General features: G+C 33.1%; 1 protein-coding gene across 1 annotated transcript in view; it reads right to left on the bottom strand.

Moving 5' to 3' along the window:
- Nucleotides 1-13,181: 13,181 nt before the first annotated feature.
- LOC138703021 (tetratricopeptide repeat protein 5-like) overlaps nt 13,182-16,079 on the bottom strand; it is a 28,247-nt gene continuing 25,349 nt past the window's right edge. The window contains exon 9 of the mRNA XM_069830528.1: nt 13,182-13,840. Within this exon, the coding sequence (XP_069686629.1) occupies nt 13,721-13,840 (120 nt within the window). The 3' untranslated portion in view covers nt 13,182-13,720. The remainder of the gene's footprint in view (nt 13,841-16,079) is intronic.

Genomic DNA, 16,079 nt, shown 5'->3' with positions numbered 1-16,079 from the left:
GAAAACAATAAAAATTCAAGACAAATGTTTCTTTCCAATATCATATAACATGTAGCTTAATATGAATATAAATACTGACTAAATCAGACCTCTGTCCCACAAGATAATTGCTCTTATTGTTCAGCACCCAAAATGAACATAGTTTACAACATCTTTGTATGCATACATATCGAAAATTATCTGTACACATGTTGTTCCTCAAAGGAATACAAATTCAATATTTTATTATTGTTACTGTTTGATTATATGGGCAGTTTTGGAGTTAAGCACTCACATAGGTACTTTCCTTATAACACTGGCTAACTAGTAAAATTTTATATCTTATATCAATCCAGTATATCCAAATTAGAAAACTAACTTAAATGTTTGCAGATCGTGTTTAGTAGCAGTGTTGTTCTACATACAAAATCAAACAAAGACTATGCTATCAAACTATGTTACAAAATACATATTTGTAGCACACAGATTGATTATAAACCTAAATGCGAGGTCATATCAAAATTATTTTAGGAGAAAGGCTTCTTTTTTTACAAAGTAATTTCCTAAGTGCATAAATTAAACAATTCAGTGAGAAGGATGGTACAGAGAGATTCATAAGTAAGTGTAAATATCAGATGGGTGTAATGTAATAATAAAAACAAGACTAAAACGCTCTATAACACTTTTTTCTGAAAGTGCTTTATTTCAGTTATATCGCAGTGAAGTGGATATGTCGTGGAGGACCAATTAGTTGGTCAGCCAGATCATCAGACATGAACCTACTGGACTTCTAATTGTGGTGTTATATGCAGTTGCTAGCATTCCAGACAAAGCAGAAGTGCAGTGACGAACTTAACATAGCTGTAAAAGTTTTAAGAGTTGAACAGGTGATATTACAAAATCATTATGACTATGGGCACGTCTCTGTCTATGAGATCAGGGAAATCACTTCGAATGCTTATTATGTACACTGTAATTTTTGTAAACTTCTTGAGAAAAATTACTTTCAGGAAAAGTGTTACAGTGTTTTAGTCTTGTTTTTACTGCTACAATACACTTACTTATTTACTCTGTATTTTACAGGGTTTTTAGGCCTTCTCGTCTTCCTCTAGATAGAAAATTGTAATTCAAATAAATCTAAAATAAGTTTGAAACCATATTACTAAAACCATATTTTTTTCTTTGCTATTCTTTCATTCACCAGACTAAAATAATGTTGTCTTGATAATGCATTTTCAATCTTACGTACACTACTTTTAACACTTGAATATAAGTAATTGATTAACTAGCAGACTTACTCGTGTTAATTATGTAAGTTTGTGTGGCTTACAGCTGTTTCGGTGCTTCATCACGACAACAAACACACTTAAAAATACACAGAAAACCAACCACCACCACCACACACATACACAACACATCTAACCACCCCATACAATACAAACATGCTGCATTCAGGACAATGGTACACAGATTACTCAACATACCCATGAGCCAACAACACTACAATGAAGAAGTGAACACAATCAAATACACAGCACAAGAAAATGGTTACAATCCAAACATAATAGACAACATCATAAGAAAGACAAAACAAAAACTTAACAAACACAAAAACACGCAAAAAACACAACACAAACACAAGAACACACGAAATACATCACACTAACATATGAAAACAAAAGCACACATAAGATCGCATCTTCATTCAAAAAATATAACATATCATACAGAACAGAAAACACACTACAAAGACATCTCAACACACAAAAAATACAAACAAATAAATATGACCACACATGTGTATACAAACTCACATGTAATAGTTGCTACAAGTTCTACATTGGACAGACAGGCAGATCATTCCAAACACGCTACAAAGAACACATTCAAGCAATAACCAGAGGACACAATACATCTACATATGCCGATCACATAACCAATGCTAACCATACATACAATAACATAAATGCGGACATGGAAATCCTACACATACAACCCAAGAACCAAAAACTCAACACACTAGAACAATACGAAATATACAAACACACTAAAACACACCCTGATCAAATTCTCAACACACAGATCAATTTCAGTACACACACACTATTTGTCTCCACTTTTCAACACCTTTCAACAATCAAACGCACCCACATAACAGGCAGAGAAGTTCGAGATGACGCCGAGATCTAGTAGGCTCTGAGGATGGTGTGATGAAGCACCGAAACAGCTGTAAGCCGCACAAACTTGCATAATTAACACGAGTAAGTCCGCTAGTTAATCAATTACCTAAAATAATGTGAATGTATGAATGAGTCATATGTTAAATGGTATAATCAAATGGGGTTGTACAATGCACACATACCCCAGTACCTCTCTAATCTTCAAAGGAACAGAATCCGTAACACTCTGGACTTAATAAATTTGTTAGACAATTTGAAATCAATCATCATTCTGGCTGGAAACTTTTAGCAATGATCATACCAATTTTTTGCCAATGATCATACAGCTCACTACTATAGGAAGCTCAGTTAGCAGTGTTAACTGAGCCCACCAACGTATAAACCTATCATTACAACACACACTATTATTACAGCATTATACCCTGTAACTTGAAAGAGTTCTAAGGTACAGTGCTTATTAATGGCACAGATATGCATAAGGTCTTAGGCCAGCTGTTATTATTATTATATTGTTGATTACAGAGTCACTGCTCCTAATTGACTGTTTTCATACAATATTATTGCCATGGTAGCAATTTTCAAAGTTCAATAACGAAAGAAGCTGCTGTTAACAACAAAACCACACATCAATACACAACAAACAAACAAACAAGCACACAAATACATTCATTTCAGTAGAAGAATTTCATTTTTTATTTAAGTTACTGCTCAGACTTTACTTATAAAAATTAGCTCACATGTAAAACTACTCATACTAAAATACTAATGCAGCTAATATGAAATGGACAATATGCTATTCACGTATCTATTAATTACAGTTTACATCTTGTTTGCCAACTAGCTTCCTGTAGTCAAGTTCGCAATACATTGCGATTAAATTCAACAAATGTTTCATTTTATAAGTCAACAAGTATATGCTATCTACTTTCCTTCCAATAATAGCCAAGATGTCTGTCTGCACGTACTAGGCGCGTCCAGAAAGCAAGTTTCCCTGGGGCCATTTACAGAAAGAAATACATTTATATGGAAATATTTATTGGAACAGATATAGCGATTGTTGAGTTATTTTTCACCATATTCCCCATCGAAATTGAGACATTTGTCATACTGTGGGATTAACTTTTGTATTCCTGTGTCGTATAAGTCTGCTGCCTGGGATCAAAACCAGTGTGTAACAGCGGTCTGCACCTATCTGTCACTGTGAAATTGCTGACCAGACAGGAATTTCTTGAATTGTAAGAAAATATAGTGATTGCTAGGAGCAAGATCCAGGCTGTAGGATGGATGCTGAAAAACCATAGGCGGAGTTATGGGAGGGCATGGGGGAGCACTGCCTCCCCCCCAAACTTGTCTGAACTCTTTCTTTTTTATTAACATTAGAAAATACTAAATTCAGAAGAAATATGAATAACACATTGCACAATGCAGAAAAAAATAAAAGTGATCCCGGTATAATGTGTAAACTTAAAGACGAGATTAAATAAAATAGGCTAATTAGAGTTTACATTTCATATGATATCTTCAGGAAAGCTTTATATAAAAAAAGTGTCTGTTAACATTGTTACGTAGTTTTATTGATGTATATGTGTTTCTGTACGAGAGAGAAAAAGAGAGAGATTGTTTTAAATTATGCCCTATTATAATATGTAGTAGATCTACAGTTGAAGCCCTATACAACTCGGTCCGAAACATAATGGATATGGATGTAACAATGTAAGAAACATGCCCCCGAAAATCATCATCAGTTAGCGCTACAACCTGGGGTGGGTTTTGGCCTCCTTAACAACAGCATTCCATCTTACTCTGTCCTTCACCATGTTAGTCCATCCTCTCACTCCCATAATTTCAAGATCTTTGGATACCCCATCCATCCACCTTAACTTTGGTCTACCCTTTAACATTTTAATAGAAGTGCGTGTTTCAGGCATCCTGTTTACATGTCCCAGCCATCTCAGTCTTTGAGCTTTCATAAATTTTACAACATCTTGACCTCCTACATGCTCCCGAAAATACCTTTATTAAATGATCGTATTCTGATTACCAAGGATAAGGTAAATGATGTACCCCATAATCCCCTTATATGGGGATTCTATGGTTTTGCTTTGCCCTCCCCCCCCAAGGAAATGGTTCTCTCTCCGCCTATGTGAAACACCTGCAGAAGCTCTGTTGTGCGCCGAGCTGTATGTGGCCGAGCATTACTGTGTAGCAAGACAACACCGGCGCTGCTTGTTCTGAAGGGCTTATCGCAATTTCCCAGGTGACAGACAAATGTCACAATTCTGATGGGGAATATGTTGAAAAAGAGTTCAACAATTTCTGTATATATTCAAATAAATCTTTCCATGAAATCGTTTTCTTTCACTAAACGGCCCTAGAGAAACTTACTATCTGGACACATCTCGTATGTGCTCTCATACAACCTTCTGTATTCATGTTTCAATTATTCTAAAACTTATTAGAGATAACATACCACATCTGGGCATCTCAATTACATATTTTAAATTCGAGCTTTTGAAGTGATGAAAATAACGGTAAATGAACTGAATGTATTAATAATTTTGGACGGTGAAGAATCATAAAATTATATAACTTTATATATACAAATCTACTGAAAAATGAAAAATAATAGAAGGGCAGTCTATGAATATCTAATTTCAAGCAAATTACTCGAATAATTATATTTTAGGATATAAAAACTTTAAATGATAATAATGATGTTGATGATGATAATGATGACAATAATAATCACCACATTTTTTTCCACAAGAGTTACGTATGCAAAATGAAGAGTGACAGAGATTGAGAGACTGTATAAAACTGTGAAGTTATTTGATATATATATGCCACTGTGTGCTGACCACAGTGTGAAAGAAAAGTACTGTATGTATATTTTTATACTAGGTACTCAAGAGCCATCCTAATCTTTTTTTTTAATAATGGTAGAACTCAGCTTTATAAACAATTGCTACTGATGAACATTTTAAGACAAAAAATAATACCTACTATAATGGCAATTCGAGACAGTGTTTTTATTTAATTTTATTAAGAAAATTATTAAATCTAGGAGAGAATCATATGCATCCCTATTTATGACAACTAGAGGCGTTATTTTTATCAGTATTTTGAAGTAGAGTAGGCTATAAGTTCTACTCAGAACTCTACTTGTTTCTTCTATAACAACTGTTATCTAAAGAAATCCACAATTTACATTGCGTTGGAGTCCTCAGACGAATAACTGATAATAATCATTTTTATTGGCCTGAAGTATTATTTCACCACAATGTATCTTTTGAGATGAAATTAATTAATTGTTTAGGACTGTGAAATTCACCTCTTTAAACATAATTACGTGAAGAGACAGATCCTATTCCCTTATTTAATCTACAACATAAATAATCCCAGAAATATTTTCTCCACTTTATTTTTATATTATCACATACTTTGGTGTATTCTGTTTCCGGGGAGAAATGACATCTAAGAAATATGTTCGTATATGCTTTATTTCTATATTATTTTTGGTATTTTGAATATTTTTATGGAATGGTAGAATAAATGGTAACCACATTTTTCTAATTTAGTAAGGATCTCCCAATTGTCATTACAAAATTCAGAAAATTCTAAAGATTACCAAACAGACTTAAGTTACCCAAGAATAAGATAATTTAAAAAAAAAAGTGTAATTATACAAATGTTCAAGCTCAATTTTATTTGAATAATCTCATTTATTAAATCTTCACACCACTATGCAAATCACATTATATCTATTTATTGTATCTAATATCACTACTAACACCATTAAACAATAGTACAAAATGTTAGTTAAAATTACAGTAATTTCTTCTTACATCCTGTAATTAACTGTACAGTATTTATTTTATAAATATTCTGAAATCAAGTAACTACAGAAAAAGAAGTCTCTACAAAAGATGTTTGGTGCTGTGAAGAAAAACATTTGTTAGTAGATTTACAGATTACCAGTACATAATTTGATACAAACTTGCTACGATAATTTGGCACAATCAAAGTACAAGAAATACAATATCAATTTCATCTGAATTATCAAAGAGAAAAGGTTCAGAATGAAGTACCTAGTATTTATGATTTTTACGAAAAAATAAACAAGGAAACAGCACAAAAGAAGAATGAATTTGAGACGGTTGGTGTGTGTATGTGTGTGTGCGTGTATGTGTGTAGAGTCAAAGGAGGGGCAGGGGAGACATATCACAGCAAACTATACGGTTATCATGAAGTCAGTATTGACTGCCGCAATTCTTGTACTCTCCTCAATATATACAGTACAAGTAGAACATAACGATTATAGAATTACTGTGTTGAGAAAAAACTGCTGGCTTATGTATGTGAATTTCAAGGATTCAGGAGAACACAGAACATGAGAACAAATATATATAGAAAAAATCGATTTCTGTTGACTGCAATTATGATTTTAATTTTGCATTCATATTCCATGATCTGCACTGTAAGTTCTTCTTCTCATTATTGATTTATAAATATGGATTTTAGTTTCATTAAATATTTATTTCACAAAATTCCGTTCAGAGATCGACTCAATTATTCTCTTTGTTATTTCATAATCACTGTTTCCTTCCTTTATAATTTAAATTCCTACATATTTAACGTTATTACAAAGGTCAATACTCTCTTTGGCACATTCTAATAATAGTTTTTAACCACCACTCTCACCAATTATTATATACTGACTTTTATTACATTTATTTGTAATCCCCATTTTTCATATTCCTCCATCAGTTTTCTTGTCATAATACATTCTAGTCTTCAGCCAGTAGTTTCTGATCATCTGCGAATTGTGACTTGTATGTTATATTGCCTTTCATCTTTACCCTCATGTAACATTTCTTTTCCCAAGTTTACAAAGCTGGCTGAACATATTGGCATAGTGATATTATAACATTTAAACCTGGAGAGACAAAAGGTTATATTGTGGATCCGACCATCAGACTCGAGACGCATCAGAATCAACCTGAGGAGGTTAATCTAGACAAAAGGAGAATTTATGAAACCACTATCCCTTATTACAAAACATCATATAAACTCAGGGATATAGAAATTGAATTAATGGTGGACACTAGAGGGACCATAACAAAACAATTTGTGTCATTCTGTCATAAATTTGGAGTCCCAACAACAACAATTAAGGAAATTTCTATTATAGCTCTGAAGAGTTCTGTGCAGATTTTACGGCGACATTTGTATTTAAATTAAAATTACAGTTGAATTTTCTCAGTCTACTTTTTTATCTAATTTTTATAAATTTTCATTATGTGAAATATTATCTACTGCAAATTTTAGTTCCTTGTAAACAAATTTCTTGTAAGACATTTTTAATGTCATTTTAAATGTTACTGTTTAACATTTTTTGTCTTTGGCAACCTCACCAAGTTGAGAAAGATTCAATTATTATTATATAAAATGTGTAGGTGATAAACAGCATCTTTGTCGTAAACTATTCTTTACTTGCAATCCACTTAACAGTTTTCCTCCTATTTTAACTGTCGACATTAAATTTCTATACAATTATTTTATAGCTCTTGTTATAATTTTATTAACATTAATATTGTCTAAAACTTCTAATTATATTAATGGAACACTATTACAAGTTTTTTCTAAGTGAATAAGCACAAACTGTATAGGAAAAATTAAAATCCATCCGCTTTTCATGAATCAGTTTCAAACAAAAAATGCGATCTATTGTTATTAACTTAAAGAGTGGGAGGAGGAGGCACGTACGTCACAACATCTCAGAAAATTAACAGAAGAATTTATTAACACCAACAATACAGAACAATTGAAAGAAGATATAAAACAGAAGCACGCTACAAGATAATATATATTATATTAATGGTTCATATATTAAAAATAAGGAGGCAGGCTTTGGAATACTTAACACAGAATTTTCACAGCACACACAGGTTAGGTAAATATGCAAATAATTTTGGAGAGCTAATCGCAATAAAAAGTACCTTCCTTAATATTTTATACAGACAACAAATCAAAAAGAAAATAGTAACTCTATTATATTTTAAGGCAGTGCTAAAGAGTACATTAAACAACAAACATCAGAAAATCTTGAGGAAAAAAGAAAATTAACAAAAGGACTAAATCTTGAAATAAAGAAATCGTTTTCTAGTGGGTGCCATCCCACATGGGCTTATTATCAAAAGGGGCTTAAAGAAAAGCCTCCTTTTAAAGTAAAAAAATAAACAAAATTTAAATTAATGAAGATTCACTCCAAAAAACTATGGAATTGAAAAAAAAATATATATAAGAAAAAATTAGGAAAAACACATTTAAAAAAAAATCTCTAATACAAGCAATTGCAACTTTCTATTTACTGGATAAAATTGCTTTGGTGAGAACCTCAACACGTTAAAGTTAACAACGGAAACAAATTGCACCACATGCACAAAAAATGAAAAAATAATAACAATGAAGCACTCTATTAGGAAGCAAGAGAGATGATGATAAATAATAATAAACTACTTGGTCTTATTCAATACAACTTATCTAACAAATCAAGTTTAAGATAGTTCAACAAACCCAGATTTGGCAATTACAATGGCATGTAGACGAATGTATCAAAGTAGAAAAGAAGAGAAGTAATTACAAGACACACCTTACCTCTTAACCTACAAAAAATCGAAGTAGTAACATCTTTAAATGACCCTTAGGAGCAAAATGAAGTAACTCTGTTGATACCAATGAGCTCTACAATATCTGCAGAGTGAAGGAAACATGAAAAATCTATACAAGTAACATTAAATTCAAACTTCAGAACAATGCTGGAATAGACACTTTCTGCACAGAATTCTAATTTCAAATCAAAAAGTCAAGACCAAAGAGCACTTCATAGGAATAATAAAATAAAACAAGCACTTACTAATTTGATGGAGAAGTCTCATAATTTTAACAAAGCAGCTGTCTAATTGACCAGAGTAACAATACAATCATATACCCGAGTGCATGAAAAGTGTGTATACCTCTGTCATCTTTATAGATTTAAAATTATTTGACTTGCTTATTACGAATTCAAAACATCTGCATGTACTCCTTCATGGTCTCAGTACAGACAGATGCGTGTTCAGGTATAGTTGCTCATTTTCCATAGGATTTGTGGTGTGACAATCGTGAAAACATTGCTTACAGCATTCTTCAACTCGACATTTGATATGTAGCACCTTTTGTAAACATTCTGCTTTATGATTCGTCAAAGAGAACTGTCTGACGTGAAATTTGGGTTTCGTGATGATCATGTGAAAAGTGAAGGAAAGTTCTCGGATCCCCGATAAATCCACTTATCTCTGAAAAGCTTGATAAAATGCATTTTCACACTCATGGCAAAATGAGCTGCTGCACAATCTTGTTGAAGCCCCACAATGTCAGATATGTCTTTCCTCTAGAATTCAGGAAGCAACCATTCATTAATCATATGGAGGCAAGTCATTTGATTCACTGGTCATCGAAAAAATACCATACAGGGAACTGATCTGTCACCCCTGCCCAAATTATAACGCGAGGTCATTTTGTTAAATTTCTCGATAAAAATATGCATTTTCCTTGGACAAAAAAGAAAAGTTCAGGTCTTTGTAACTTCCACAAATACCACATTCATCGGGAAAAAAAATTTTCCTTTTAGTTTCTCTCTTTAAGAAATGACGAAGAAGCAAGTTGCATGCTTCTTTGTACCATTTTAAATTGAAATCTGATAGGTCATTGTGGTCCCACAAATGCCAAGAAAAATGAGCTAATGATGTGGAGATGCATCTGTCTGTGCAAAGATCATGGAGGAGTACATATGGATGTTTTGGATACATAACAGGGATGTCAAATCATTGTAAATCTATACTGATGACAGGGGTATACGGACTTTTTGCCACTTTGTACAGTAGCCCACCACAGAACTTGTCTATTTTGGAAGCCAGAATATTATATTTTTAGAAAAGTTACAAAAAAATGTAATGTTATAAAGAATTTCATGTCATGTAGGATTTGTGTGCAATGAAATGACAGGTTCACATGCTGTAGAAGAAACCAAAATTTACAAAATACTGCAGGAAACAGCATTAATACAGACTATAAAGTAGGAAATGAAGTCACCACTAGAGAAACAATACTTAAAAGAAATTACAAACAAACATAATGAGAAACAGTGAATTGAATACAGATAACGATATCAGAGCCAATCACACTTTATAACTAAAATAAGCCATTTGAAAAATTCAGAATTTTATACAAGACCGAACTCTAATACTAGTAAAATAATAATTAAAAAACACAAGCCTGTATTGAAAAACAACAAGTATACAATAAAAAAAAAACTGCCAACGGAAACAAACATACTATTTACAAAATCCGTTTTTCAGTAATAATGGCGTAAGCTGATGAAACCTGAGCTGACGTTAACAAAACAAAATGCTTCTTAAGCACTTGTACTTTGAAAATCTGCAAAACGATTATGGTTAACACAGTTTGACTGAATAGTAGGCACTGGTATATAAGAAAGCTATGAGATATAGGATATCGAAAAATTGGCCAGTAAAAATTGTTAAAATTACAAAAAGTACTCTACAAAATGGAGATGAAGCAGCCAAGAATAATAACTCCCAAGAAAAAAAAAGACTACTAGGGAGACTGTCTGCTGACGTGGTAGTAATATATCTGGAAACAGTCAAAACTAACAGATAACTAACTTAAATAGAAAAGACGAATAAACAACAAAGTGGATACGAAAATTTGTCTGTCTTCACATAAAATGCAGGAAATTGCAACAACCATATTTAAAACAGATGGTTACACTAATCTACACAGCTCATGTAAAATAAATTAAGACTGCAGTCAGATGAAATTAATATTATCTTATGACAAGGGTGGAAATGGCTTTCAAATGAGGTGAATGAACTCACATAGCAAGCGAGGAAAAGTGTTATCAATATTGTGAACAACTACACTTTACATCAACTTATGGAGAAAGATGGGTTTTTTTTTTTCTGCAAGTCACCACTTCAGATAGTAATTATAGATTTTCAGAGCAAAGCAAATGTTATAATGTAATAGATGAACTCCGAACAGCAGAAATTTATAAATGTTGAACAAAGATCTAGAATATATGTCCCTTTTCAAGTAGGAACACTATCAGAGACGATACGACGACAGAACAGCAATAATGGAATAATGTTGGAATGAGAATTACAAGATAATAATATGTTCCCCATAGCTTACCAAAATTTTCACAGAGTTTCTCCAGGCTCGAACACTTATCCTTTTGTGAGAAGATTCCAGTTAACTGAATGATCTACGACTGGATCATCACTTCATCTCAGATAATAAATTTGTGATTACTGTTGCTCCTCAAAATGATATTTGTCCTCTTGGGAAGACATCACCTATAAAAGCTGTTGCTACTGTTAAATCTGTTCAACCCTCATTGAATATTTTTTTAAAGCTACAGCTTTTTGTCAAATATATTGTCATTCCTTTATTTAAAACAGTGGTACTCATTATGCAGCCTGCGAGCTGCATGCGGCTCCCAAGGACATTTATTGCATCTCTTGAACTAGTATTACTATTGCTTTTCCGAGATTTTTTTTTTTTTTTTTTTTTTTTTTTGGTAATAATATGCAACTGGAGGAAAATTTGGTTACCCTCCATCATTAGCGTACTCCCAGTGAAGGTTTTTAACGACACGTATTTGTTTTCTTTTAAAAAAGATAATCTCATGTGCTTAATATCTCTTGACGACAATGTCGGAAGAGAGTTCGCATGCTAAGCAAAGGGTCCCGGGATCGATACCCGGCACTGGAACAATTTTTCCTTGAAATTATTCAGAAAGTAATGTATTTCAACGTACATAAAAACGAATTAACAACAAAAGCATCGTACTACATAGCAAAAATTAAGCAATTTACAGTTGCGGAGATGGTTAAGGTGTGCCTTCTAGCTGTATGTGACACTTTATTTTCTAAATGTCCAAATTCAAAACAGATGAAATAAAAGAACAAGTCAACATGCTCAAGTCATATTTATATGATTTGATTTTGCAGAAGATTAGTAGAGTCCGCCCTTTAACTTAAAAATAGCAGTAATATGTGTTCTTTCTGTTACTCTATATAAAAATAAAAATAAAAATAATAATAATAATAATGATAATAAGAAAAATAATTTACTAATTAAAAATCCGCGCACTTTGTTAAGCTCCAATACTGTGAAAAGCATTGTGGCTCTTGGCAAATTATTATTTCTCCCTTTGGTTCTCTTGTAATTTCTTGTGAGTACCACTGATTTAAAAAATAAGAATGCTATAGTCCTGTCGCTCTAATTTCTGGCAGCCAATCACGTTGCAGGTCAGCTACATTTAAACGTGTGCGTCTTGTGATTTGCCGACTCATTTCTTAAGGCTCGATAAATACTTAATATAATCGTCCACCATTTTAGCTCTTTAGTTGGCGTTTGCAGAAAGCACACGAAGACGTTATTTGCCGCTCAATTATTTGCTGAATTACAGTGCATTTGATTTATTATCATAGGAGTTACGACATGATAATGTTTAACGGTGTTGCCAATAGATTCCTCATATGGTAGCTCGGCAACGTAAGAACAAAAATGGCGAATGATACTATCTTACCTAGACTTTATAGAGCCTTCACTTTCTAAGACGTAAGCAAAGAGGCGGAGTCACGCCGGAAATAACAGCGTCAGGACTATAGTATTGGCAAGGTAACCGTTTATAAGATCATGTCAAAATCTTATCGCAAACTGAGCACATTATTAAGATTTTTACAGCAGACAAAAGAATATAAAAAATTAGTTGCTCATACAAACCGCAAGATTGGGTAATTAGAAAGTCACATAACAGCATAGGCATTCACATCAGATAGTATTTAACTACTTTCTCAAAGCATACGTCGCTGTTTTTTACTGCAACATTGTTAGTACGTCTTCATGCCCTGACATTTAGTGTGTACAGCTAATTTTGTACATTTATCTGCTGTGGAGATGGATGTGCACAGAGGGGAGGTTTCGACAGCAGTTCCCTTGTGAGACTACAGTACGTCTTTTCCTTTTCCCAAATCATGTGACTTGTTTTTAAAAAAAATTGGCAAAAAATATCCGTAAATTTACAAAATTCACCATATTTTGGAGAAATCAATTACACATATTGGTATACCACTCCACTGTACTGTATCTTAAGCATTTTGGAAGCAGTTCAATCTTATAAAATTAATTTCCTTACTTTTATTAGGATTTACACAAAAATTCCAACTGTCATCTTAACTTGAACTAAATCTGTATTTTATATCCACACATACACCCATTTCCAGCCCTTTTATAACTAATAATAGATAACTTTTCTTCAAAATCACAGACATTGACAGATAAATTGACAGGAAGTAGATGTTTAGAACTCCCAACACTGCTACATAACACAGATCTTCACAATCGGAGAGACTAGGGGTAATATTGTTATTTGCAGCAAATTTATTATCTGCTGCTAGCACCGGATGTGGAATGTCATACCAGCATTGGATTCAGTCAGTTTTCTTGAAAGTTGACAATCTAGCACTGGCTTGCTGATCTCGACCCACTTTACGTCCATTTACCACAAGTAGCACTGGACTTTCTACTCGCAGAGACACAAAATTCCATTCCTAGAAAAAAAAATTAAGTGACAGTGAAAGTGGGTAATCAAACACAGGCACAGATATTACATACCAGTATTTCTTTTACAAATACATACGAAATACCTAAAACTAGTAACTGATAAGCAAGTGAAATAAAGAAAGAATTATAAATTGATTGTTAAAAACCAACAGAATATCACACAACCGAAAAACAATACAGTGAAATATTGCTTCAAAGAATGCCAGTATAACGAAATATTCAGTATAGTGAAACCTCTCATTTACAGACATAGAAGGAATGCAACAATCTGTCCGCATCTACGAGGTGTCCTTTATTGGGAGGGAGGCTCCCCAATCTAACAATAAATGTTTTACATGCATTATGTATCCCTTCACACTTTACATGAAATGTATTACTGTAGTTTAATTCTAAATACAGTACACTACAGTAAATTCTTTGCAACTTTGAACTACAGTAGATAAGACCGAAAAGGGAAAATACAATACTGTGCCATGCAATTTTATTCTAAGTTAACAGTTATGCAATACAGTAATTTACAGTTTTCAACTTACGAATAATGTGCAGTAGACCTACAGCATTACGAAGTTTTCTTAAAAAAGACAGTCCGGCTACTTTGTCGAGTACACCTTGCACTAATTACTAACTGTTGAACCAATTGAAGAGCTTCAGTATCACTATGATTGATTACAAATTTCTTCAATTCCTCTACGTCTGATAAGCTGATTTATAGTTTGTTACAGAATTTTCAGAGGTCAAATCATCATCTTTTTCACCTTCCCCCTCATTCTCACTATCACTATCACCGGTACACTCATTGTTAGATTGTGTTGCTCTTACATCCTTCACAATCTCATTTATGTCCAACAAATTGTCCTGAACACTTACACTGTTGTCAATCAATGTGTACTCACTGACTACAATGTTCTCATGTCCTGCATGGTTTAGAAGACTCTGAATAGATTCCTGCACTTCTTCAATGTCATCATTTTGTACCTCGACTTCATTGTCATTACTGTGAAATCCTGCTTTCAGGAAACAATTTCTAATTGTGTCCTTTGTTACTGCCTTTCAAGCCAAGTTAATCCATCCAATTGAATCGAGTACACTGACAGATTCTGTGAGATCTGTGGCAGAGGATGCAGTGTCCATTTGTGCAATGAGACGTCTTAGTATAAGTTGCCTGTACTGACCCTTGAAAACAAGTATGATTCCTTGGTCAAGCAGCTGATAGACAGAAGTAGTGTTAGGAGGTAGGAACACTAATTGACATTTTTCAGACAATGCCGGGTGGAAGGCAGCAATGTCTTTAAATATAGGGTACAATTCATTACACGTAGGGACATATTGTAACTGCATAGTGGTCATTACATATCTAGCCAACATAGTATGTGTACTATAATGCAGATGTCTCTGAATTTTGTGTTAATTTTTTCATGCAGTTGTTCCCTTGTTCTCCCATTTAGTTTCCTTCTACTAATCACATCTCACTAATCTCGCAACATGGTGCCTCCAATCAGAGGTGACTAATCTCACAACATGGCAATATGGCTTCCCAAACAACATGGTACCTCTTGTTCTACAAAGTGCTTCATAAAACTTGAATTTTGTACTTTTTCTGTGTCTTTATTTTTTTTTTAATATAATGCAAGTTCAGCTTCTTATTTCATTTAAGGATATTTTCCAGACCTACGTGCAAAATATGGTAATTTAAGCCTTAAGTAGAGGTAACTAAACAAGCATGCTTTTTTTCATTTAGGAAAAAAACGTATTTCGATATAATGAAATTTCACTATAACGAAATATTTTCAGAAGTTCCTCCGATTTCGTTATATTTGTATTTTACTGTAGTAGAACTTGATTATAATGCCATCCAAGGCTTTATCTCAGAAACGGATGGACTGAATTAATTTTTAGTATCATTTAATGTACAACAATAATGTGATTACAGGGATTAAAAATGAATACAAGCCATTTATAACATATGAATAATAGAAACAGAATCACAACAATAGTTCATGGCCTACTGATAAATACCCAAAGGCCCTACACACGCGATATGACCTAAGATGTTAAAGCATGTATATAAACTTAACAAAAAGATAAATAAAATAACACCAGACAATTTCACGACAACATGAACATGTTGGCAAACAACAGATCTGTTTTCTAGTACACACTGTAATAGCACAGTTATCTTCATAATATGGTCTAATGTCAACTGAACTTTAATTCATTTCTGGCTGT

This window comes from Periplaneta americana, chromosome 1, assembly GCF_040183065.1.
Source record: "Periplaneta americana isolate PAMFEO1 chromosome 1, P.americana_PAMFEO1_priV1, whole genome shotgun sequence".
Lineage (NCBI taxonomy): Eukaryota > Metazoa > Arthropoda > Insecta > Blattodea > Blattidae > Periplaneta > Periplaneta americana.
This window is presented reverse-complemented; position numbering and strand designations above follow the sequence as displayed.